Here is a 27,759-nt window from a genome sequence, read left to right on the forward strand (position 1 = left end):
GTACTTAATGACAAGTTCCTAGTGGCTAGAATTGTTAAAATATTTGTGAAGCACACCACTGAAGATGAGGCTGAAAAACTTGGCTTTTATCATCATACTAATAATCTCAGGAGAACTCTATGCAGAAGGTAAAATTAATTCTTAATATTCTTTATTCTCTAAAACATATAAATGGAGATTCTAATGTTTATACAACCAAAGTTTTACTATACTCTTTCATTTTAATATATCAATTTTATAACATACCTTTTATAAATATCTTTTAATAATATTTAAACCTTTTCCTGTGAGCAAAATTACTAATTATTACAGTAGCATAAGCCAGAAAAACAAAATAAAACAAAAACGCTTGTGTCTCTAGGTTTGGGGTCAGGAGACCAGGATCTAACTACTTCTAAAATGTTTTCAGGCTACCGTATGTCCATTTCAAAGTCACATGTTAACTTTAATTCTAAATCTATGCTAGGATTCATTCCTAATACTGACAAAACTTGTACAATTTTAATTCTGTTCATAATATGGGAGTTTAATGTGGGAAATTTGAAAAAGAAATAGCCATAAATAATGAGCAAGATTTTCTACTTTTGAGACTTTGATTTTTATCCCGATGAATTATTCATTGGTTGAAGACATTAAGTGTTGATTAGTAGGACAACCATATAATTGCTTGTACAAACAGGGACACTTTTGAGAGTAAAGGAGGGGTTCTATTGATAATTGTTTGAACGCATATAAATCAAGACTTTCCAAACAAACCAATACCTCTGGACTCCATATTAGAATGCTTTATAGTCATATTGTCCAGTGTGTATGCTTAGTGTGATAGTGTAAGGGAGGCAGTGTACCTTGTATGTTGTTTAGGAACAATTATCAATATTATCAGATTGTAGGATGAAGAATCCAGAGACGCACTTTGCATTAGCAAGAGTGAACATACAAAGAAGGAAACTACAGCAATAAGGCTTTTTTAAAATAAACATCTTAGGGAATTTATTGAAATTAAATATATAAGTTTTAATTGTATTTTAATTGAATAATTGACTGTAAATTTTCTACCAAAACATCTAAGATTAAAATTATAAAAGTGAAAGACACAGAATTAATCTTATTTGATACTTTTAATTCTATAATAGGATGATTTTTGAATGACTTTCTTTTGATTTTATTTTTCTGTCTATATGGGGAAATATTAGCAGATATAATTGTCTGTTATCTATACCATAAAGACATTGAAATATTCTACTGAATTTTCTGATTACTATAATGTTATAGTGCTATTTTACATGAAAAAAGAAGTAAACTGCTTAAAGACCCAGACAATAATCTTATTTTTGCATACTTCTCTCAACTCCCATTGGAAACTTCAGGGGCAAGAATTCAGTTAATTGTATTTCTCATTTCCTGGTATGCTATTATTATTAACTTATGAAAGATCTCACTCTTGCTTTACTTAGACATTTTATTCCCTTATTCCTAGTCTTGAAGTCCATTTCCCCTGTACCTATTATAATGTTTTGACATGTTACTCTAGTTCTCTCAACCACAAATAGCTCTGAAATGAATATCATAATATAACCAACTTATCTTTCTGTGAGAATATGGTCAGTCTGTATTCACTCACAGGTGAAATTATTGAGTCTATTCTTGTACTTGATTTCTGTGAGTAGTGACAGATTACTTCTGCAGAATGGCAGTTTCAAAGTATATCATCTCCGAGAGAGGATATCAATTGTTGCTTCTCATCATCCTCACCATCACCTCATATTGTCCATCTTTGTACTGGTTGCTATGCTATTTGTAATGTGAAATCCAATTTTTATTTATTTACCATACTCTGATTGCTAATATGTACATCTCTTCATATACTTTTTTAGATGATCAGACATCAGTGATTTCCTGGTTTATATATAATTATTATATTCCTCACATTTCTCAATAATTTTTTCTCAGGAATTCATATTCACCAAGGCATTCAAGCCTCCTTAACAAGTAATGTGCCTATACTGGTGGTGGAGAGAGATGTCCCAGGACAGAGTCTTTAAAGCCACAACCTAAGATTGTTGTGCAAAGAATACTTTGCTGCCCCTCCCTGACAAGCAACTGTGCCCTTCAGGGAACCTCCTTGTGTATTCACCATTGCACTGCTATTTTGGAAGAGCCTTTTTATTGTAAATTTCTTGGGTTCTTGGGTGTGAAAAATGGTGAGAAGAATTCTCAGAAAATGGGAACTATCCTGCCCGTGTTTTCCTGTCTGCTCCATCAGATGCTAGAAGTTTGGTTACTCGTCATTCCACATCCATTTCTTTCAAAACTAGGCTAGCATTACTTTTATTCTATGTCTCACGGTAGCATTAGTATGCATTGATCAACTTAGGCATTGAAGCCACAGTAATCACACTAGAGCCAGCCCTTCTTTTATCCATGACTGCCCATGTTTCTTCTCAACACAGTTCCTAGGGTTGTTCAAGCATTTCTTTCTTTTAAGTGTTTTTATGATTTTAAGATCTTCAACACAAAGATATATTTTTAAAATATGTGTTTGATTTGGGGTATAATATATCCAGAAAAATGCAAAAATCATAGGATACACTTCTATAACTTTTTATATAATTTTACACTATCCAGATCAAGATATAGAACAGTGACAGCACCCCAGAAACATAACTGATGCCTGTAGGGCACTAAACCCCAAAGGTAACCAATAGGACTTCTATTATCATGGATTAGTCTTCTTTTAAAAAGTTATGCAAATTTATACAATAACTCATAGGTGATTGGCATCTTTCACTCAATACTATGTTTATGAGATTCACCATTCATTCATTTCTGTTGTTGTATGATATTCCATTGTATACATGTGTAAAATGTGTTTATCTTTTCCTATTTGTGGACATTTAGATTGTTTCCAGTTTGGGACTATATGAATAGTGCTGTTATAAACATTCTTTTATGTGTCTTTTGGTATACAAATATATGCTTTTTTAATTAGGAATATGGTTTGTACTTGATTTACACCAATAAATATTACAAAGGTGTTCTCTCATAGAGTTTGATCTAATTTATACTTACAATTGTATAAATATGAGAGTTCTAGTTTCTTCAGTTCTTCACCAGTCATTGAGATAGCCTGTCTTTTTCATTTCAGCAATTCTATTGGATATGCAGTACTATCTCACGTTGATTTAAATTTGCATTTCCCTGATGACTAATAATGCTAAGTACTAGATCTCTGACCATTTAAATATCCTGTTTTGCAAAGCTCTTGCTAAAGTATTCTATTCATTTTAATTTGTTGTCTGTTTTTTCTTTGAAAATGCTATTTATTTGAAAATTTTTAATGAGTTTGCATATGTTAAGGAGAAACTATTCCTGTACTGTGCTGTCCAATTGCAGTGGGCATTAGACACATATAGCTACTGAAGACACTACTTAAAATGTCACTAGCCCAAGATCATATGTGCTGTAACTATAAATACATAGGGAATGTTAAAGAGTTAGTAACCAAAAAAGAGAATGTGAAATATTTTCGATATATTGGGTCAATTAAAATATATTATAAAAATTAACTTCAGCTCATGCTTTATATTTTTTATGAATGTAACTATTAGAAATTTTTAAATTACATATGTGACTTTCAGTACATATCTAGTAGGAAGTGCAGGTGCAGTGCAGTGGTTTATCTCTTGTAATCCTAGTGCTTGGGGAGGCCATGACAAAAGGACCCTTTGAGTCCAGGAGTTGAAGACCAGCCTGAGCAACATAGTGAGACCCCCTTCCCCAACTCTACAAAAAATAAAGCATACTTTAGCCACGTGTGGTGGCATGTGACTGCAGCCCTAGCTACAGGACAGGACGATTGGTTAAGCCTAGAAGCTCCCAGTGGCCATGAGCTATGATTTCAGCACTGCACTGAAGCTTGAATAACAAGGAAAACTCTGTCTCTAATAAGAGAAAGAAAGTACTGTTCTACAAAGTTAGCGGAGCTTGCCTGAAGAAGTGGTCTGCTAAGTTTTATCATGACTGGTGGATGTTTAAAGTAACTTGCAATTATGATAAAAGGACTGCTTGAATTGTCACAAAAGTACCTTTAAATTTAAGAAAAATAAGTACTAGTTGAAGTTGCTCTAAATACTTTTAATTAGTTTGTCTTGTCACCTGATTACGAATTTTATGTTTTTAGATTTTTTTTTCCATTTTCAGCTTGACATTTGCTCATTTCAGAGAAACCCTGTGGTTTTCCTCATGTGGAAAATGGAAGAATTGCCCAATATTACTACACTTTTAAAAGCTTTTACTTTCCAATGAACATAACAACAAAATTGTCATTTTTCTGCTTGGCTGGTTATACCACTGAAAGTGGGAGACAAGAAGGGCGAACCACGTGTACAGCAGAAGGCTGGTCCCCAGAACCAAGGTGCTTTAGTAAGTCAGCTGAATGTGTCAACTCAGTGTTACAATACTCAAATAAATTTGTTTATAAAACTACGGGTCCAATGAAAATGGAAAGTGGTTAAACATTTTAGGAGAGAAAAACAAAATCACTAGCAAACTGTCTTTCTACAAATTGAAACCATAATTTGAATTCTAGTAAATAATGCTTTTATGTTAAAATGTAATTTTCTTTATCTGTTTTTAATAATACTCTGTTGAAGGCAATAGGGTAATAACTGAAATTGTTATTTATCACATTGCAAGGGGAAAAGATGTAATTTACTTTAAGTAATGAGAAACTTATTTTGATAATTAAGCATAGGATGCCAGACAAATGCTTGAAACACTGGCCTCCACAAGGGCAATATTGCTACTGCAATGCTTTGTCATTTGTAAGACTGATCTCTTCTTTGTATACCAACTTCTCTCATGATACCCATTGAAAACTGTTTTCCAATTTTCAATGAAAGCTTGAGTTCAAATTTGTGAGAAGGTAATCTAATTGGCTTATTTCATTAGTTTATGTCAGGCTACACTATCGTCAAACTATCAATTATCTTCCACTAGGGCAGGTGACCCAGAGTAAGGGGCTTTGATTGAGTTTGTTTCATTTAAAAGAAGGCATCGAATATGGTTATTGCAGTTGATATATTTAGCAAACCTACCTAGAAGTAGATGTGGTGGGGATATAAATTACTATAAGAACTAAAAATATTAAATACAAAGAAAGTCAGTATTAGATTGAATCCATTTAAAAAAAATGCAGATATTTCCTAGATGAAATTGCTAATAGTAACATGCTTTTGGCTTAATTTTAGAAGTTAGTAAAACACAAGCTTAGTTTCATTCTTAAGTTAAACAAATAAATATTTTTTCCCATAGAAAAATGCATTAAGCCTGAGCTGAGTAATGGTTACATCTCTGATGTAAAGTTATTATACAAAATTCAAGAGAACATGCATTATGGTTGCGCTTCAGGATACAAAACCAGTGGAGGAAAGGATGAAGAAGTGGTTCAATGTCTTTCTGATGGATGGTCTTCTCAACCAACCTGTAGGAAAGAACATGGTATAATATTCATTTCCTAAAACTAAAGAGGCATTTTTTATTTAATAGAATTTATTTTTCATTATGTCTGCAATGCAGGAAGTTGATATTACGTTACTTTTCTCAAGTGCTAAGTGATTCCTTAATCCAAATGTTCTCAATCCCTACAAAACACCTACACTAATAATTCCTACTTTGCACCAATAAAAGGAATTGGAATGGAATAAAATGAAAGAAGCTTTTTCTTTTCTTTCCTTTTTTTGAGATGGAGTCTTGCTCTGTTGCCCAGGCTGGACTGCAGTGGTGCAATCTCAGCTCACTGAGACCTCCACCTCCTGGGTTCAAGCGATTCTCCTGCCTCAGCCTCCTGAGTAGTTGGGACTACAGGCGCGCACCACTGCACCTGGCTAATTATTTGTATTTTTTAGTAGAGATGGGTTTTCACCATATTGTCCAGGCTGATCTTGAACTCCTGATCTTGTTGCCCGCCTCGGCCTCCCAAAGTGCTGGGATTACAGGCATGAGGCACCACGTCTGAGTGAAAGAAATTTTTTCTTTGTATGTCACTATGTCCTTCATTACAGAAGAATTTAAAATCATGTACATTATTTTATATTGTGAACCAATGTCAGATATACTTAAAAATAATCCAATAATTTAAATATATGTCTACTTTGTTAGTATGTTCCTTAAATTGTACAAATGCATAGACAGCACATACTTTAACAATTGCTACTACACAAGCTGTCAGTTGAATTTTGGCCTTTGGTTAAGCACTTGTAGACAAGAATTTTAAGAACAGAAAACTGGTACAGTTAGGTTAATAGGTGTATGAAAAAAGAGAATAGAGAGGCAAAAAAAAAAACTGGGGCCCTTTTTCAATTTTGCTAAGAGTTGATTTTACAATATATTCTTAAGATTCATAAAAATACATTTTGAGATTTTTAAATATTCTAGGTTATTAAAAAGGTTTATATAATAAATAATTTTTGTAATTTTAGAAAAATGTTTGGCTCCTGAATTATATAATGGAAATTATTCCACAACACAGAAAACATTTAAACTGAAGGACAAAGTACAATACGAATGTGCCACTGGTTACTACACAGCTGGAGGAAACAAGACCGAGGAGGCAGAATGTCACACATACGGATGGTCGGTCACACCGAAATGTACCAGTAGGTTCTCATTTGGAATAAAATCTATTTTCACCTTGAAAACTTTGTCTCCTAGAGAAGTGTATATAAGTTGTCATACTAATTATGTTTCATTTTCCATACCTTTTGCCTTTATTTTTAATTATGTTGATAGCAGTCTTTCATGGTTTAAAGCTCTCAAGTAGAAAAAATTCATTTTAGCTCACAAGATTACATTAAAATAAGACTAATGCTATTTAACAAATACATAAAATGAATTCATAAGGTTTTTTGGCAAATTTAATTTCTATTCTAGATATATCATATAAATAGTAAGTGAATTTGGTTCTAGCAGGAAAAATAAACAATTGTCTGTATTTTTATTTATTCTTTCATTTGTAGAATTAAAGTGTTCTTCTTTAAGATTAATTGAAAATGGTTATTTTCATCCTGTAAAGCAAACCTATGAAGAAGGAGATGTCATTCAGTTTTTCTGTGATGAAAATTATTATCTCAGTGGATCAGATTTAATTCAATGCTATAGCTTTGGTTGGTACCCAGAATCTCCTGTATGTGAAGGTAAAATGTCTTTATCAGCTTTAATCTCCATTGGCTCTGACAAAATTCCTGTGGTGATACCTAATTTTTTTTTCTGGATCCTATTTTTTAAAATAAACATTGTCTTTTAAATTACTGCTATTTTCAGCAATCTTTAATATATTCCATCTGAATAAATCTTTGTTTTGTATTACTTTGTAAAGAACTATATCTTTTAAACTTATTATTTTAAAATCTCTATTATACATTTTAAATCCCTTATTATAACAAGTAACTTTTCTTACTGGGAATTGTTAGACTAATTAGCCCAATCTGGCAGCTTTGCAAGGACACTTTCTCTTAATTTGCCACATACTTCCAGATGTAAAAATTAGTCTCCAAAACAGTGAGGTAGAAAGCAGAGAAAGCAAAAGAATAATCCCCAGAAGTGAAAATGGAAAAGAGGCATCTAGTAAAAGCTACCCAAAGATGTCATATCTATGGTCATATTTCTATTACTAAATGTGTCTAACAGGTAATGCAGAAGACATCCATAGTTATTTAAACACACCTAGATAGGAGGGTCCTATCTAGCAGAATATACGGATATGAAAAAATAGTTGCTATAATGTGACAAATGGTACAATCAACTCAGGTACAAAGTGACAGGATAAACATTAGAGATTCTGATTGGTATGCTACGGAATAACATTCACAGAGGTGATGGATAATATTTAGATTCGGTCTTAAGAGACAAATAGGAGTTTGAGGATTGGAAAGACAGGGTGAGGCAAGGGTTTGATAGTCATTTTTTGTTTTCTGTAATATGGGATATAATGTCTATTGACAGGCAGGTGAAAGACATGAAGGTAGAACTTGGAAGAAAATGATGAAAATTTTGAAACAGGTGCTAAGAAAATGAATGAAGGCTCTGACCAGGGGTTTGCAATGGGATTGCCGGGAACTATCATAATTCCCTAAATGGACTGAACACTAGTAACTTTAAACATTTTACAGTTTTTCATTTGTGCTCAACATCCTTAATATAGTAGTAGAGAAGATTTTTTAAGCAAATTTTTAAAAGCCTATTATTTATTTCTTTTTTAGTTGAAGTCACCCTGTGTTGCCCAAGCTAGAGTGCAGTAGCACGATCTAAGCTCACTGCAATCTCCACCCACCACCATACCTGGCTGATTTTTTGGTGTATTTTCAGTAGAAACAGGGTTTTGCCATGTTCAGGTTGCTCTCGAACTCCTGACCTCAGGTGATCAGCAGGCCTCGGTCTCCCAGGTTGCTCTTTCAATAGTAAATCGCAGACAGCCTTAAGGCCTTTTATACCCCTTTCCTCTTCCAATTTAGCCAACATGACAACTTGCCTATTTTCTCTGGTAAACAGTCACTAGACATGCAACAGGCAGTGTTGTGGGCTGAGTTATATCTCTCCTACTCCTCCCAAAATATAACCACATTATAACACTAGGAACCACTAAATGTTACCTTACATGGTAAAAGACACTTTGAAGTTAACAATCTTAAGGCAGGAATATTATCTGGAATTATTTTTTCAGACTTTAAATAGAATCACAAACACTCTTATAAAAGAGAGGCAGGGGGAGATTACAGAAGAGGAAGCAGATGTGACAATGGAAGCCACAGATTGCAATGTTTTGAGGAAGGGGTTCTGAGCCCAGTAATACAGGTAATTTCAACAAGCTAGAAAAGGAAAAGTAGCCGATTCTCTTCCAAAACCTCCAGAAGGAAGGCAGCTCTCCTGACACCTAGATTTTAGTGCAGTGAAACTGAATCTGGACTTTTGGCCTCCAGGATTGTAAGAGAATATATCTGTGCTATTTTAAGCCACTAAACTGTAATTCATCACAGCAGCAATAAGAAAGTAGTGTAGTCAATATTTTAGAGCAGGAGATTTTAATTTAGATAGACATGGGTTCAAGAACAGATCTGCTGCATGCTATTAATTTATTTACTTCATGAGTTTTAGTTTGTCTATAACATGGGAAAAATAATAGTTCCTACTTAATAAAGTTATTTTAGGACTAAAGGAGGCAATGAATTTAAAAGGCCTGCAATTTTAGTATTCTGTTGGTGCATAACAACGTCACCACAAACTCAGCACCTTAAAAAAACAAAAAGATATTATTTCCAATTCTGTGTAGGTTGGGAGTCTGCGTGTGGCTTCACTAGCTCTGTATCCATAGCTAACAAAGCTGCAATCAAGATGTTAGCTGGACTGCAGTCTCATCTGAGTCTTGACTGGGCAAATCTTCCAAACTCAATATGGTTATTTGCAGCATTCAGTGCTTTGCAGACTGCAAACTGAGAGCCTCAGTTTCTTGTTGCTGTTAACTGAAGGCAGGCCACTTCCCCTTGCCTTGCACCCCTTCTGCCTTGGAAGCTCATGATGTAACCTCTTGTTTCTTTAAAACCAGCAAGGAGTGAGAGTCTCTTGGCAAGAAGGGTGTTAAAATCTCATTTTACATAATTGTGTATACATAATCAGGTACTGATCCATCACTTTTGCTGCATTTTGTGGGCCAGTAGCAAGTAAAAGGTTCTACTTGAAAAGGGGTATCACACAAGGAAGTTAACATCAAGAGATGGTGATCAAAGGAATGCTCCTAGAATCAGTCTGCCATGCTTTCTATGGTGCTTGAAATAATGAACACATTCATTAAATCTTTATTATTTTTTATAATTCTATGACGAAATTTGCTGATAAGGAAGAAGAAACAGATGTCCTCCTCCACCTCTGCCCGTGAACTCCAAAATTCAAATACGTTCAAGTTCAACAAGTTATCGTCATGGAGAAATAGTTCATATAGAATGTGAACTTAATTTTGAGATCCATGGGTCAGAAGAAATACGTTGTGAAAATGGAAAATGGACAGAACCTCCAAAATGCATTGGTTAGTAACACCTTGAAGAAGCTTTGCTAAAATGATATCTGCATGTGTGACTAAATGGTCTTTTCTCTTTTAACTGTACGTTTTCAGAAGGACAGAAGGTAGCCTGTGAGGAACCACCCTTCATTGAAAATGGTGCAGCAAATTTACACTCTAAGATTTATTACAATGGGGATAAAGTGGCATATGCATGTGAAAGTGGCTACCTTCTCCATGGATCAAATGAGATAACTTGTAGGCATGGAAAATGGACAGTTCCTCCTGAGTGTGTTGGTATGTATGCTGCATTTAACATCAATAGCTAAGCTTATGGTGTAAAATTTTCCATTCTTTTAATTTAATATGCATATTTTAGGAATACACTGTTTAGGCAAATTAGAAACACATTTCTATAGCACCTACTCTTCTGTTTTGTGTGTGTGTATGTGTGTATGTGTGTGTATGTGTAGCCATCTATAGAATTTAAGTCAATATAAAGAATGCTTTTACACTGTTCGTGGGAGTGTAAATTAGCTCAACCATTGAGAAAGACAATGTGGTGATTCCCCAAGGATCTAGAACTAAAAATACCATTTGACCCAGCAATCCCATTGCTGGGCATATACCCAAAGGATTATAAATCATTCTATTATAAAGACGTGTAGACATGTATGTTTACTGAGGCACTGTTCACAATAGCAAAGACTTGGAACCCATCCAAATGCCATCGATGATAGATTGGATAAAGAAAATGTGGCACATATACACTATGGAATACTATGCAGCCATAAAAAGGGTGAGTTCATGTCCTTTGCAGAGACATGGATGAAGCCGGAAACCATCATTCTCAGCAAACTAACCCAAGAACAGAAAAACAAACACTGCATGTTCTCACTCATAAGTGGGAGTTGAACAATGAGAACACATGGACACAGGGAAGGGAATATCACACACTGAGGCCTGTTGGCGGGTAAGGAGCTAGGGGTGTGATAGCATTAGAATAAATACCTAATGTAGGTGATGGGGTGATGGATGCAGCAAACAACCATGGCACGTGTATAACTATGTAACAAACCTGCATGTTCTACACATGTACCCCAGAACTTAAGTATTATAATAAAAAAAATTTCTAAAAACTAAAACCTTTTTGAACACAATAGTGCTAAGCACAATTATCCGAGCTGTGTCATGCCATGACCTGTGCACTTTAAGTGACAGCACACAAATGATGATGTGCTTTGTTAGAGAAGTAAATAAGGGCATGGTGGACTGAGTGGCCATAAGCATTATCTCTTCTTCTCCTACAAAGTCAGGGTGGAGCATTGCATCTGGCCATTCTTAACCTTATCCCTTTCTGAGGCATGTCCTTGATCTTTCATTTTACTGAAGGGCACCACCAGGCTATACTGTCACTCCTGGGGGCTACTATTCCTGTCCTCTTTCTCATTTCTTGATCAGATCAGAGAGAGATCTCCACGAACATATTTATCTAGGACATTTATTGAATAAGACAAAAGCTATGAAGGATGCCAAAGAAATTGACAGAGTAAGAGAAAGATACCAAAAAGGGGGAAAAAAGTGGATATTTCCTTCATGGTTTGATTGAGACCACAGATGAAGAGGAGTGAGAAAGAAGAAAATAAAAGTGGGTAATTCCAAAGAGCAATTTTAGAATTGACCATAATCTTTAGATTAAAGAACAGTTTCTCATTCTAAAGATTTAAAAAAATGTCTATATCATAATTCCTTCACAATTGAGAAAAGAGAAAAATATGCATAGTTGTTTTTACGTAACATAATTGCTCTCTTCTCTTGCTTAGCAAATTTTAAAAATTTTGAGCTGAATAACGTTTTTTGCATTTGTACTGAATTTATAAAACAATTGTCCAAAGTTATATAATACAAATATTGAGACACTGTAGTATGACTTACTATATTATATTGTTATGAGCTTATGTTAATTTTAAAACAACTTCTTTTCTTAGAAAATAATGACAATTGTAAGCATCCTCCTGTTGTAATGAATGGGGCTGTTGCAGATGGGTTATTGGCAAGCTATACAATGGGATCCTCAGTGGAATATAGATGCAATGAATATTACTTACTGAGGGGATCAAAAATCTCTCGTTGTGAACAAGGAAAATGGTCATCCCCACCTGTTTGCTTGGGTAAGAAAGAGAACATATTGAATGTCTATGTTTGTACTTTCACGTGATTTTCTTACAGTCTTTTATATCATGAAAATGATGATTTTGTATACACCTTTTTTTCCAAGTGTTTTCACCTCTCATTTCTTTAAGTAGAAAGTCCCTAAAATCTCAGCATCTAGGCCTACATTAATTCTTATCCCCTTACCTCTTTTTTATTGTTGCAAATTATACCTAATGTAAAATTTACCACTTTAATGTACAATTTTTTTAAGTGTACATTTTTAAGTGTACAAATTCTGAGCGTACAATTCAGTGGTATTAAATATATTCACATTTTTGTATATTCACGTTTTGCAACAAATTACTTTTTGGATTGCCTTTCTCCTAGCTAAAATTCCCTCTCTACTATATACCCCTAAACATCTCTGCTTATATTACCCTCAGAATATCATTGGGAGAAGAATAATTAGTCCTATTCTTTCCTTGGTAGAATATATTGTTAACAGCTTTTTACCACCACATCCTCACCCAAATGGACGCATTTGTTATATCTTGTGGATTATATAAAAGTGTTTGTTAATAACTTTGATAATAGTCTTCTGAATGTTTCGCACAGACACACATACACACACACTCCACAAAAATGCTATCATAAGATACAGAGGTATATATCTTAGATATTTTTTCACTCAAAATATATTATAAACATGGTTTGTCATAGTTTTACAATATATACTTCAATGACTGCCTAGTATTCCATAATGGAGATTAAAATATGTAATTTAACCAGTTTATCGATGGATGTTTAGTGTTCAACATTTTTATATTCCAAACAGTACACTTCCAGGTAAATCTCTGTACATGTTTAACTTATTTATTTTTATTAAAAATAATTATGCATTAAAGCACTTTTTATAGGTTTTTTTTAGATAGATTTAATATACAGCAGGGATTTATCTCACCCAGTGGAATATTGCCTTCTAAGAAATCTCATGTCGTTGTTATGGAGATTAAATGAGGTAATGTATGTAAAGCATAGCGCATATAGTAAACACTCAATAAGTGACAGCCAATTGGCATTGGAAGCAAATTCCAGTACTAGTCATATCCATACGACAGCATTGTGGAAAATAAATACATGTCAATGTGTTATAAACTGTGAAGTATTATTTGAGTATCATATCATCATTATAGCTTATTTTCCTTTAAATTATGTTAATATATCCACTGCGTCGTCTATTTAGATTCCTCACAGCGATTTACCTTTAAAATAATACCTGTTTTAATATCATCATGTTTTTCCTTTGAAACAATTTGTGGCACTAAAATAACATAAATAATGAACAATTTTTCTAAGCAGAAGGAAAAGCAAATTATTTTTTTCAGGGAGAGTGTCTGTCTTCCCAAAAAAAATTTTTTTAATAAATAAATAATTATGAGATCTGGTAATTTTAATTCATTTTCTATTAATTACCAAATTGCCTATCAGAAAGTCTGTTCTGATATGTTAACCCTACCATAAGTGAATTAAAGTAGTAACTGTCTTAATCTTTGTTAACTTTGAATATTTTAATCTTGACGTCTTTTGTTAAGCAAGCAAGCACAGTTGTTTTAATTTGATTTTTTTAAGAATTAGTTAATTTGGAATTTTTCAATTTTCTATTGGCCACAGGTTTTTTTTTCATGGATAAATTATTGATAGGTTAGCTATTTTTCATCCTTATAACATCAATATCTATATAAATTAAATTATCCACTTGATAATGTTTATTGCAATTATTTTTAATTTCTCTTTATTTATAGTGTTTTTAAGTATATGTAAGTTTTAAGTATTGAGCTCTTTCAGCATTTTGTTGTTAGTTTCTACCTTCCAAGTAATACTTCGAGGCTGTTCCCACTCAAATTCAGATACATATTCCCATAGAATTTTTCTGTTGCTCTCATATTTTTATAAATGTTTTTGATATTAAGTTGTTGATGTGATTGATATTTATTTCAATGGAGGTATAGTAATCTCTAAGGACAAAGACTAGATTAAAATTTTTATGGCCAAGCTAGTAATGAATCAAGCTCATAAGGAAATAACAATGATGTATTTAAGGAAATACGTCATTCCATATCTGGAACAACTGCCTCAAGAGAGTTAGACTTTGTCCTAAATAATCAAAGGAATTACCAAATGAAGTTTAAGCTTTGTTATCAGGGCAAGAGAAAGGTGGTTTGTATATCTTGCTTATCTATTGAAACTGGGAAGGCTATCAGTACAAATTCACACAACAATATAATAAAGAGTAGAATTTTCTCTGTAGGAATTATTATTCTAGACATTCAGAGTCTCTAACCGCTCCATACGCTTTTCCCTGCTCTTACCACTCCAGTCTTTCCAGTCTTCTTATTCTTCCACAAACAAGCCAAGAATGCTCTCACTTCAGGGACTTTGCATTGGTTGTTACTTCTGCTTGGAACACTCTTTTATAAAGAAAATGACATGGTTCACTTAGTCATCTTTAAGCTTTTGTGCAAATATTCTTACTTTGGCTTGTCCTAATCACCTTACTGAAAATGCAACTTCTCTTCCCTAGCTCTTTTGTTACCCCTCCCCTTCAATATTCTTTTTTCATCAAATTTATCTTGTGCTGTAATTTAAAGGTGGCCACCATATTAGTCTGTTCTCATACTGCTAATAAAGACATACCTGAGATGAGGTAATTTATAAAGGAAAGACATTTAATGAACTCACAGTTCCACATGTCTTGGGAGGCTTCATAATCATGGCAGAAGACAAAGGAGAAGCATGGTGGCAGGCAAGAGAGCATGTGCATGGGAACTCCCCTTTATTAAACCATCAGATCTCATGAGACTTATTCACTATCACAAGAACTGCATGGGAAAACCCAACCCATGATCCAGTTACCTCCAACCAGCTTCCTCCCATGACATGTGGGAATTATGGGAGCTACAATCCAAGATGAGATTTGGGTAGGGTCAAAGCCAAACCATATCAGCCACAAATTATGCAATTCATATCTTTATTATATTTATTATGTATTGTGGGTGTTTCTCTCAGGTAGAAGGTAAGTTCCATAAGGGCAAGAGTCTTGCTTTTATTCATTAGGAGATTTTTCTGTTATTTTCTATATGGTAGTTCAAGGTTTCTATTCTATAGAAAGAAAATTATTATTAATCTAACTGATTGATGCCCTTAAACAGTATTTTTGATGTTTTAAATTAGTGGTTTTAGTGTATTACAATAAGTGGTATATAGATCCATTTGATAATAATAAAGTATGTATTTTCTTATATGTATATATGTGTGTGAGAAGCCTTAATGATGGTTTCAATTATAAAATTGCTTTTGATATTTTTCATATTTTTGTTTTAAAATATCATTTTTATATTTCTCACACAATTATTTAAAAGAGTATGTTGTTTTTCAGAGCCTTGTACTGTTAATGTGGATTACATGAACAGAAATAACATAGAGATGAAGTGGAAATATGAAGGAAAAGTATTACATGGAGATTTAATAGATTTTGTATGTAAACAGGGATATGACTTATCTCCATTAACTCCATTGTCTGAGTTAAATGTGCGGTGCAACAGAGGAGAAGTGAAATATCCTTTATGTATTAAAAAAGGTAAAATAATAATAATGCTCTCTATGGGTATCTTACTTGATCAATATCTGCTACCTGGGTAGAAAATTTATTTGTTTTTTGTTGTTATTTTTCTTTTATTTATTATTATTCATTTTAACTTAATTTAATTTAATTTTTACTTTACTTTGTTTTCTGGGATACAAGTGCAGAATGTGTAGGGTTTTATTTATTTATTATTTTTTTATTATACTTTCAGTTCTGGGGTACATGTGCCAAATGTGTAGTTTTGTTACATAGGTATACACGTGCAATGGTGGTTTGCTGCATCCATCTCCCTGTCATCTACATTAGGTATTTCTCCTAATATTAGCCCTCCCCAATTCCCTCATCCCCTGCTATCCATTCCCTAGCCTGGCCACCCCCGACAGGCCCCGGTGTGTGATGTTCCCCTCCCTGTGTCCATGTGTTCTCATTGTTCAACACCCACTTATGAGTGAGAACATGCAGTGTTTGGTTTTCTGTTCTTGTGTCATTTTGCTGAGAATGATGGTTTCCAGCTTCATTCATTTATGTGCAAAGGATATGAACTCATCCTTTTATATGGCTGCATAGTATTCCATAGTGTATATGTGCCACATTTTCTTCATCCAGTCTATTATGGATGGGCATTTGATATTGTAGTCTTTGCTATTGTAAACAGTGCTGCAATAAACATACCTGCGCATGTGTCTTTATAATAGAATGATTTGTATTCCTTTGAGTATATATCCAGCAATGGGATTACTGAGTCAAATGGTATTTCTGGTTCTAGATCCTTGAGGAATCACCACACTGTCTTCCACAATAGTTGAACTAATTTATATTCCCACCAACAGTGTAAAAGCATTCCTGTTTCTCCACAGCCTCACCAGCATCTATTGTTTCTTGACATTTTAATGATTGCCATTCTGATTGGGTGTGAGATGGTATCTCATTGTGGTTACAACTTATGCAAAAATTAACTCAAGATGGATTAAAGATTTAAATGTAAAACCCTAATCAATAAAAAACCCTACAAGACAACCTAGGCAATACCATTCAGGACACAGGCATGGGTAAATACTTCATGATGAAAATGCCAAAAGCAATTGCAACGAAAGCCAAAATCAACAAATGAGATCTAATTAAACTAAAGAGTTTCTGCACAGCAAAAGAAACTATCGTCAGAGTGAACAGGCAACCTACAGAATGGGAGAAAATTTTTGCAATCTACCCACCTGACAAGGGTCTAATATCCAGAATCTACAGGGAACTTACACAAATTTACAAGAAAAAAAAAACCCATCAAAAAGTAGGCAAAAGATATGAAAAGGCACTTCTCAAAAGAAGACATTTCTGTGGCCAACAAATATATGAAAGAAAGCTCAACATCGCTATCTTTAGAGAAAATTTATACTTATTACCCTAACCAATTCACTACCATCTTCTTCTGATCCATAAAGTTAGAAGTGATCCAATTATCAAATTTCAATCAGCATATATACCTATGTAGGTTGGCCATGATGACATCTTTTAATTCCAGTAAATCAATTTTATGAAGAGAAAATATCAATAGGTTTTATAAATGTCGCCAGACTTTCAGAGAATTGATCATCCTCTTGTGAACACTCAACAACAAACACTGTAAAGCATCTACTTAGGGCTTTCTGGGGACCCATTGTCTCAGCAATCCCCAGATATAGGGACTATTACTTTTAATAAAGAAGAAAAGGAAGACAATGTTTATAGAAGGCATGGCTTCTATAGAAATCTCATACACTTAGGGAAAAGCAAAATCGTGATTGTTAATACTCTGCTGGTTTTAAATAAGTATGTAAATATTATAACATAAGATTCTAATTATAAATTGCATGGTATAACATTATTATAAAATATTTTCAATATTTTAAAAATTTGAGAACTGCCTTAAAAATGCTTTTATGGTTAAGTACAGTGGCTCACACCTGTAATCCCAGCACTTTGGGAGGCTAAGGTGGGCAGATTTCTTGAGTCCAGGAATTCAAGACCAGCCTGGGAACCGAGGAAGACCTTGTCTCTTAAAAAAAAAAAACAAAAACAAAAAACAATGCACCAGTAGACCCAACTAGTTGGGAGGCTAACACAGGAGGATTGCAGAGGTTGCAGTGAGCCATGATCGTGCCACCCACCGTACTCCACCCTAGGTGACAGAGTGAGACTCTGTCTGAAAAAAAAAAAAGACTTTATAAAATGTCTTAATTTATTTCTGTAGCACTTATAAAATACTGGAAGCTCATTATAGCAATTCATTGTATACTTTAAAACTTATTTTTCAGAATCTAAAGGAATGTGCACATCTCCTCCACTTATTAAACATGGAGTTATTATTGGTTTAACAGTAGACACCTATGAAAATGGCTCTTCAGTAGAATACAGATGTTTTGATCACTATTTCCTACAAGGATCTAGGGAGGCCTATTGTTTAGAGGGAGTGTGGACTACACCACCATTGTGTTTAGGTATGTACTACTAAATGTGCCTCTAATAAAGTGAAACTATATATTTTTAATTTGCTGTCAATTTTGAGTTAACCTAACACTGATAAAATGCTTAATTTGCTGCATTTGTGTTATCTTACTCATGTACTTATTTCATCACTGGCTTCTATTCTTTACTCTAGATCATAAATAACTATAGTTCAGTTTGTACTAATAAATATCGGTTAAATGCAAACCACACATCAGGTAGCAGTTTGGTATAAGTTGAATAAGCCGTAGTGGTGTGAGTAAATGTTAACAATTATCATTCATTGTGATTGGCACTATAATAGAAAACATTTGTACAATAGGGAAACAAAGAAATGGACAACACAGTATGGAAAGATGAAGCAAATTAATGTTTTATTAGCAAGGCATCCTAGTAAGAATAATATTTACCAAGGTCCTCAGAGGCATAAAATAGCATATCTGTAAATAATAAGAAAATATTTTTTATTTCCAATTATGACTTTTATTTTTCTTATTGTCTTTCACTGGCTAGGACTTCAGTACAATGTGGAATGGAAGAGGTAGTGGATATCTTTTTGTTTCCCATTCTCAACACTTTCAATAATTCACCTTTAAGTGTTGCTGTAAATACTCTTGAAAAAATCAAGTTAAAGATATAGAAACCTTTCCAGCATCTGTTGTCTCCAGATTTTTTTAATGATCGTCATTCTAACTGGTGTGAGATGGTGTTTCAATGTGGTTTTGATTTGCATTTCTCTAATGACCAGTGATGATGAGAATATTTTCATATGTTTGTTGGCTACATTAATGTCTTCTTTTGAAAAGTGTACCCCAGAACATAAAGTACAATAAAAAAAAATCTAGAAAACATTTTTTTCTCTCTTGCCAAAAATATTTTTAAAGAATCTTCAACAGGTGTTTAATTTTAGCAATATCTGTTGAAATAATTACATGATTATTACTTTCATTTTTTCCCTGCAAATTTAATAAATTATATTGCTTCTTCTTAATGTTAGAGCATAATTGTATTTCCATGAAAAATTCCGTAAGGTTATGATGCATTATGCAATTATATGTTGTTGTATTTTTGTTTATCAATATTTTACTCATCTCTTTTCATGAGAAAGATTGGTTGATTATTTTCCTTTCTGGTTTGATACCAAGTTTATGCTGACCTCAACCCATGATTGGGAAGTGTCCCCTCTTTTCTGATTCTCTGGATTGGTGCTGTTTCTTCCTTCATAATTTTAAGAGTTCACCAGAGAAGCCATCTGGGACTTTAGGTTTTTCTATGAAAAGACAAATTAACAGCTTCAATTTGTTTAACAAATAATGGTAATTATTTCCTCTTTTGTCAGTTTTGGTAGGGAGAGGTTTCTTGATTTGTTCATAACAACTGCATTGTGAAATCTACTAACATAAAGTAGTTACAACATCTTCCTATCCTCCTTTGGAGGTTTTCATTGATGTATCTTTTGTTTTTACATCTATTAACACCTGTCTGACTTGACATGCCTTGCTAAGGGTCTATATATTTTATTAGTGTTTGCAAACAACCAACATTTGCATTCGTTGATTCATCAAATTTTGCTTTCTATTTTATTAATTATGCTATTATCTTTATTATTTCCTTTCTTCTACTTTCTTGTATTTCTTTTATTACTCTTTTTTCTGTCTTGTTTAGGTAAATACATAGATTACTGATTTTCACCTTTTATGTTTTTTTCTAATGTATGACTTAAAAATAGAAATTTCTGTCTGAGCACAACTTTAACTTCATCCAACCCATTTTTATATCTTGGATTTTTACTACCATTCAACTCGAAAATTTTATAATATCCATTTTGATATATTCGATGTGTACGGAACCATCTAGAAGTTTATTTTTAAAGTTCTGAATATGGGGTTTTCTAGTTTTCTTTAGGTTATTGATTTCTAGTTTAATTAGATTAAGACACTTTGAATTATATCTGCACTTTAAAATCTGTTGATATTTGCTTTATAAGGAGCATACATTTGCTTTAGGTAAATATTCTTTTTGTACTTGAAAAAAGTTAACTTTGGCATCTTTGGGTTCACTGTTGTACATACATGTGCCAATTGGATTGAATTTTGTTTTTGATGTTTAATTTAATCCAAAGCTGTACCAATTTGTGTTGTTTTTTCTATCAATTACTGAGAGAAGCATGTTAAAGTCTCACTTGGCATTTTAAAACATTTCCTATTTTAGTTCTGTCATTTTTTGCTTTTGTATTTTGATACTATTTCATTAGGTACACACATAAATTGAGACACTAAATCTTGGTATGTTCGCATTTTCTAATTTTAAAAGACCTCCTTCATATTCCTTCATATATTCATATATAGTAATAATTTGCTTTTTTTTTTTTTGTCTTGAAGTCTCCTTTAGCTGCACCAATGACTTTGAAAAACATTTACAAAGTATGCATTTTTCCATCCCATAACTTTGAGCCTGCTGGGTTCTTACTTTTAGTGTGCATCTCTTATAAGAAATATATAGTTTATTTTAAAAGATACTTATGCAGTTTATAATTTTTTTTTCTTTATAATGGAATATTTAGTCAATTTACACATTCATGTAATTACTAATATTTTTCAGTTTAAACCTACCATCTTCCTATACTAGATGTATCTTACTATACTTGATATATATCCTATTGGCCATCTCTCTCTCTTTTCTGTCTCTGTCTCTCCATATATGTATATGGAGAGATATTTGTTGCTAAGGAACTCCAGCTTGGTCAAAAAATGTGACTGTCTCTCTCTCTCTTGAAATATCTTTATATAGATATATCTAGAAATGTATATATGTATATGTATAATATTTTTTTATAGAGACAGGGTGTGTGCCACCACAGCCAGCTATTTTTTTTTTTTATTTTTTTGTGGAGATGGAATCTCCTTATGTTGCCTAGGCTGGTCTATCAGCAGATAGATAAATAGACAGATATATAGAGAGTGACAGGGCCTCATTTGTTGCCCAGGCTAGAGTGCCATGACCTCGGGCTTAAATGACCTCTCATCTCAGACTCTTGAGTAGCTGGAACCACAGATGTGCACCACCACTCCCAGCTAATTTTTAATTTTTTATTTTTGTAGAGACAGAGTGTGTGGCACCACACCCAGCTATTTATTTTTATTTCTAGTGAAGATGGAGTCACCTTATGTTTCACAGGCCAATCTTGAACTCCTGGGCTCAAGTGATCCTCCTGCTTTGGCCTTCCAAAGTGATGGATTATAGGTGTAAGCCATGGTGTCCGGTCTGTTTTATATTATTTTCTCTTTTTAAAAGTATTTTTACTTTCTTACAGATACATCTACTTTTTGGTAAACCATTTCATCCTCTATTAGCTTGTTAATTATACTGTCCTGTCTTTTTTTTCTTAACCATTATCATAGAGATTATATCAAACAATCTTTATTAATTCAATCCAAAATAAATTAGAGCTTTTACCACTTCTCTTGGACTTTAAAACACTATAACTTTGTTTACTCTTTCAACTTTTTGTATTATTGTTTTCTGTTTTAATTCTACAAATAATTTAAATATGAAAGATATGATTGACATTATAGTTTTTTCCAACAATTATAGTCTTTTAGATTTACCTATATATTTATCAATGTGTTTGCTCCTCATCTTTTCCTGTTTTTCTCTGTGTCTCCTTCTGCTTGAAAACAATTATTTCTTTATTTTCTCAGCATTTATTTATTTATTTATTCATTTATTTATTTTTGTAGTCTGCAAGTGTGTTTATTTCCCTTCAATTTTGAAGGATATTTTTGCCTGGTATAGAATTGTAGCCTCGCCCTTATTTTCTTACAGTGCTTTAAAATGTGTCATTTCATCCTTTGCTGGTTTTTATAGTTTTTGTTAAATAATCCAATGCTATTCTTAATGATACTTTTTTGAAAGTAATGTATCTCTTTTTTTCTCCGCTGTTTTAAACATTTCTTTTTGTTTTTAATCTCAGCAAATTATTTATGTTGGCCTAGATGTGGGTTTCTTTTTCCATTTTATTCATCAAGTTAGTAGCATTCCTTGAATCTTGATGTACTTGGTATCATTCATGGGTTTTAGAAATGTTTGGCTAATATCTTTTAAAAAGTACATTTCCCGCTCCTTCTGTGAGTCCATGATACACATATTACATCTTTTTGCTATGCCATTGTCTCTATGTCTATATTTTCTCTCATTTTCTTTTTGTTTCACTGTAGTAGTGTTTTAGTAATTTTCTCATTGTATTATTTCTTTGTTTCAATTTGGTAATTTTCTTCTAGTTTGATAATCCTCTCTTTAGATGTATCCAATCTGCTTTAAACTTATCTTTTAAGTTCTCAATTTCAGCTATTATCTGTGCATTTCTAGAATTTCAATTTCATATTTTCTTTTTGTAGATTGGAGTTATCTGATGAAAGATCCTATCTCAACATCAACTTCTTGAACATATCCTTCATAATTTTTATTAAGACTTGTCTGCAAACTCCAATAACTGGATCATCCTGTATATATTTTTTTCTATTTTCTAGCCCCAAATTCTTGATGTTTTTGTTAACAGTTGAATTTTAAATATTATATTACGGAAAATTTTAGGAGGTTTGGATGATGTCAGCTTACTCTGAAGAATGCTTACCCTCTGGCTGATGATTATGGTGGAGGCAGTTGGTTTCAATATAATTAGAAATAAAGCTTTCTCAACATTTGTTTTCAGACATCTGTTTGCCTTTTCTCACGGACTGTAACTCTCTAGGGTTCTTCACAGAGTTTGTTGTGTGTATTACAGCTTTTTCTCCTTGACTCTCTCTGATATTACTGGGAGACTGCCCAAATGCCCACTGCAACTTTTCATTTGCTTTATGATTTACTTTCTGCTTGGCTCCTCATTCCATGCCTCTATACAAGTCAAGGGTAAGCAGTACCTCAGGGAAAATCTGGTGCAGAGCCTCAAGCTCATATTTCTACACCTCCTATCCTTCTACATTCTTTACTTTTCAAGTCCTGGCTGCCTTGGTTTACCCTAATTCTCATTTTTCTATCTTCAACTCCATGAGATTTTTCAAAACTTCTGCTGGCTTTATGCCTATGCTGGCCATTCTCTATCATCTAGCCCCTCAGCTCAGACTTAGAGTCAAAAAATACCTTATGAAAAAAAAAATGGCACATAGAATTTTTTTTTTTTTTTGAGACAGAGCCTCCTTCTTTCACCCAGTTTGGAGTGCAGTGGCGTGATCATGGCTCACTGCAACCTCCACCTCCTGGATTCAATCGATTCTCCAGCCTCAGCCTCTCGAATCGCTGGGATTACAGGCATGCGCCACCACCCCCGGCTATTTTTTTTTATTATCATTTTTAGTAGAGACCGGGTTTAGCCATTTAGGCCAGGCTGGTCTCACACTCCTGACTACAGATGATCTGCCTGCCTCGGCCTCCCAAAGTGCTGAAATTAACAGGCATGAACCACCACACCCAGCCTCACATAGATGTTGAACTCACCTGAATAAATTTTTTTCCAGAGCCTTAATTCCTTGACTAAGTTCCTTGAGCTTTTCTGATACCTTGAAATTCTTGCTTGTTTCCTGTTTTTCAGATTTCTGGTTCTTAATAGAAGTGCTGGTTTGAGATAATGTACTCTGTCATAACTGAAAGCTAAAGGTCCACGAGTCAACTTTTAAATTTCTCTTAATTTAAATCTCATCCTTTGTAGAACAATGACATCCTAAACTATAGTACTATTTGACTTTATTTTCAAAACTATTTTGTAATGACTGCAATAATTCTTGTTCATTTTTATCGCCTGTAGCATAATGTTTGACACAAGGCATTTACTAAGTAGTTGTTGAAAAAAATAACTGAACACAGTACTCTCCTCTCAACTGCAGTTTCACTTTTTATGGTTGCAGTTACCTGCTATAAACTGCAGTCTGAAATGTGAAATTGAAAATTTCAGAAATGAACAACTTACAAGTTTTAAATTATGCACTAAGTAGTATATAAAATCTCATGCCATTCCATCCTTTCTGCCCCAGATACACTAAAAAGAAGCTATAAAGTGCTTCCTTTAAGTGAAAAGGTGGACATTCTCAACTTAAAAAGAAAATGAATGCTGAGGTTGTTAAGATTCACGGTAACAGTGAGTCTTCTATCTATGAAAGTGTGAAGAAGGAAAAAGACATACATGCTAGTTTTGTTGTTGCACCTAAAACTGCAAAAGTGACAAGCTACAGTGCATAATAAATGCTTGGTAGAGGTGGCAGAGGCATTACATTTGTGGGCAGAAGACATCAACAGAAACATGTTCTAAATACGTGACAATATGTTTGCCATTATCTGCGATTTCAGGCATGGACTGCGGTTTGAAATGTATCCCCTGAAGGCAATCGGGGAGGGAATACTGTAAATAACTTTGTCAATGTATTTACAGGTATATGATTGATATGCCATATTAGCAACTCTGGACCTTTTTACCTGTCTCAGAAACTATTCCTTAATGCTAGGCCATACAGGAGACAAATAAGGACTCAAGAAATTCCATTTTCTGAAATAATTTGATATTTGATATTTTAGAAAAATTAATATTTTTATTTTGGGAAAAAAAGAGGTTTTTTGTGTATCCTAATATATATACTTTAACGTTCTGTTTTGTTTAATATACCTGGGAAATGACACAATTATACTTTCCATGCTTAGAATTTAAACATCTTAATCCAGTCTTGATAATTCTTAACTAGAAATTTTAAAGAGAAGTAACCATCCATGACTTTGGATGTCATAAGGATGTAAAGCTTGGGTCAGGGCTGAGAATCTAGTTCATGACTACATTTACATAAAATGTTATCTATACAGCAATTAATAGTTTGTCTCATGAGAATTTTATTCAAACTTTCTGAAGAAGAAAAAAGAGAAAAGAGCATGATTTCAATGACCATTAGTAACTGTCAATGCTCCCCCAGAATACCTTTTTTGGTTTGTTTGCTATCTTTGAAAAGGCTAATGACATAAAACTAAGTGGCAGAAAATACCTTTTCTCCAAATCCAGCACCACAGAGAGAAATGGCTCACTGTTTTCTGTGATGTTTGAACGTATTTCCTGACTCAGATATTAATTCTAGTTAACTGGCTAACCACTCTTATGCCTGGGAATTTGAAGGTCCTCATGAGTAGGCAACACATGATTCCTGTCTGTACCAAGATGTATCAAGATAGTTTTCTTCTTTTTAACTTTTTTTTTTTAACTTTTTGTTCTCAGAGCCATGCACATTATCTTTTGCTGAAATGGAAAAGAATAATTTACTTCTGAAATGGGATTTTGACAATAGACCACATATTTTGCATGGTGAATATATTGAGTTTATTTGTAGAAGAAACACTTATATAGCTCAGTTATCTATGAGTGAATCTAAACTTAGAATGCAATGTGACAGAGGACAGTTAAAATATCCAAGATGTATTCCAAGAGAAAGGTAAGAAGAGTCTTTCACCTATAGGTATTTTTTTTTCAGATTGTTATTCAATATTTCAGAAATGCTATGTTCTACAGCACTTGTACTTTATGGCAATTGGAAAGAAAAAATAGTCGTATTTTCTTCACTTCTTTTTTATACCAAGCAAACAACTGGAAGTGTTAATTAATTCAGCAGGCTTTCTGAATTGTCTGAAGTGAAAGCAATGCTTGCCATTTGATATTTGTGACATTTTGGCAAATGGAAAAATAAATTAATTTATATGTGCAATATTTAAATGTGAAAAAATTAACATATATTCTATGATAAAGACAAAATCTCACTTTCTCCTACTTCTCAATATAAGTTCATGCACTACTAATAAAGGTTGGAAAATAAGGTATTTATTTTCAGGAACACATTTTTATGTAACTATTGGAAATCACATACTAGAGTGTTTCCTCACATGACAATTTAAAAAATATATCCTCTGCCACTTACAGAAAATAATTTGACTCTTTTCTTACAGAAATGTTAAAAGAGTATAATAAAATTATGTAAACCATTTTGTAAGATCAGAATTTTAATTCTTTTTAAGGACACTATATAAAAAATGGAAATTATATTTTTTGTTCAACTAAGAATATTAAAAATATAAGTAGTGGCAAAGAGCATGTGTACCTGTTTTTAAAATTGCAAACCATGAACTGTATGAACTACATAAAGTCAGCTTTTTGGATGCTTTGACCACTCTATTAAAAAAATATTTAAAAGACACACAATAGTAGGGAAAATTTTTATTTTTATTTCGAATTGTGATAAAATCAGGGTGGTAAAAAAGTTATATGCTATTTAAGTGTTTTGGTACAGTATGAATTTCTGACTTTCAAGAGAAAAAAGTAAACAACGTAGAAATATATTAACAAATGGTAAGTAGTGTAGTTAATAATGTTGAGTTTTTAAAAGGGAACTAGTGATATTATTTACCAAGTAAGATCATTTGTCCTTATTAGTACTTAATAAAAACAATGACTCATGATATGAAAAGCTGAAAGGCTAAGATTGTAATAAACACGACTACAGTTGATGCTTTTTTCAAAAATCTCTCTTTTTCTCCTCAAGGACTGTGTCTTATCAAGAATCTATAACAAGGAAATGAATGGCAGAAAGAGGAATCATATTTCAATACATCATGAAATTCCTTATAAAACATAATTTGAGAGGAAATAAGTTAAAAACATCTGAGTTTTTCCTTGCTTAAATATTTGAATGTAAATTGTGCTGAACATTATGAATAAAAACCAATAAATCTTGTTTAATTTTAATTTGTATGATTTGACATAGAACCTAATCTCTTTTGTATGTCTTCCATCTTGATTAATGTTACAAATTAATCTACACATCAAAATATTTTTATTTCCTAATGCCCATTGTCGGGACTATATCACTGTTTTCTGTACACTATATGTGTAAAAGTTTTGCATTCACATTTGTCATCATCTTTATTAATATTAAGGCTTTTTGTTACATTTAATTCAAAGTTATGTCACATTAGAGGTAAGAAACTATATGCTATATTAGAGGATCTGCTTTATTAAAGGCAGAAAAGACTGCCTTTCTGACTTTCTAAATGTAAAAAACTTTTAAAATTAACTGTAATATTTGCTACAAGGTTAATGACCAAATTGTTTATGAGGTAGTGTACTACCATATTTGAACATGTGCTCAAATACTGTTAAAAAGACACAGTTGAAAAAAGAGATTTGTTTTTTTTTTTTTTTTTAGACGGAGCCTCACTCTGTCACTCAGTCTGATCTCAGCTCATTGCAACCTCTGCCTCTCGGGTTCAAGTGATTCTCCTGCTTCAGCTTTCGGAGTAGCTGGAATTACAGGCAGGTACCACCATGCCCAGCTCCTTTTTTTTGTATTTTTGGTAGAGATGAGGTTTCACCATGTTGGCCAGGCTGGTCTCAAACTCCTGACCTCAAGTGATCCAC

The 27,759-nt window shown here is 33.1% G+C and overlaps 1 protein-coding gene across 2 annotated transcripts; it reads left to right on the forward strand.

Annotated features, from left to right (window-relative positions):
• On the forward strand, positions 1-27,516 carry F13B (coagulation factor XIII B chain). Of its 2 annotated transcripts, none has more exons than XM_017521251.2 (12): positions 1-128; positions 4,222-4,422; positions 5,314-5,499; positions 6,480-6,656; positions 7,017-7,193; positions 9,890-10,075; positions 10,163-10,345; positions 12,037-12,219; positions 15,639-15,839; positions 18,134-18,316; positions 25,570-25,783; positions 26,885-27,516. In XM_017521251.2, the coding sequence occupies exons 1-12, from the start codon at positions 65-67 to the stop codon at positions 26,919-26,921; spliced, it is 1,992 nt and encodes a 663-aa protein (XP_017376740.1). In that variant the 5' UTR covers positions 1-64; the 3' UTR covers positions 26,922-27,516. The 2 variants fall into 2 exon arrangements, with proteins under 2 accessions (XP_017376740.1, XP_017376742.1); XM_017521253.2 differs by having other exon boundaries at positions 51-128; positions 4,201-4,422; positions 26,885-27,249.
• Positions 27,517-27,759: the final 243 nt, after the last annotated feature.

This window comes from Cebus imitator, unplaced genomic scaffold (genome assembly GCF_001604975.1).
Source record: "Cebus imitator isolate Cc_AM_T3 unplaced genomic scaffold, Cebus_imitator-1.0 Scaffold1009, whole genome shotgun sequence".
In the NCBI taxonomy this organism is placed as follows: Eukaryota; Metazoa; Chordata; class Mammalia; order Primates; family Cebidae; genus Cebus; species Cebus imitator.

Coding starts and splice junctions, on each gene's coding strand:
- F13B (XM_017521251.2), top strand. CDS start 65: ATGAGGCTGAAAAACTTGGCTTTTATCATCATACTAATAATCTCAGGA. Junction 4,423..5,313: donor CCCAGAACCAAGGTGCTTTA/GTAAGTCAGCTG, acceptor TTTTTCCCATAG/AAAAATGCATTAAGCCTGAG. Junction 25,784..26,884: donor AGATGTATTCCAAGAGAAAG/GTAAGAAGAGTC, acceptor TTTCTCCTCAAG/GACTGTGTCTTATCAAGAAT.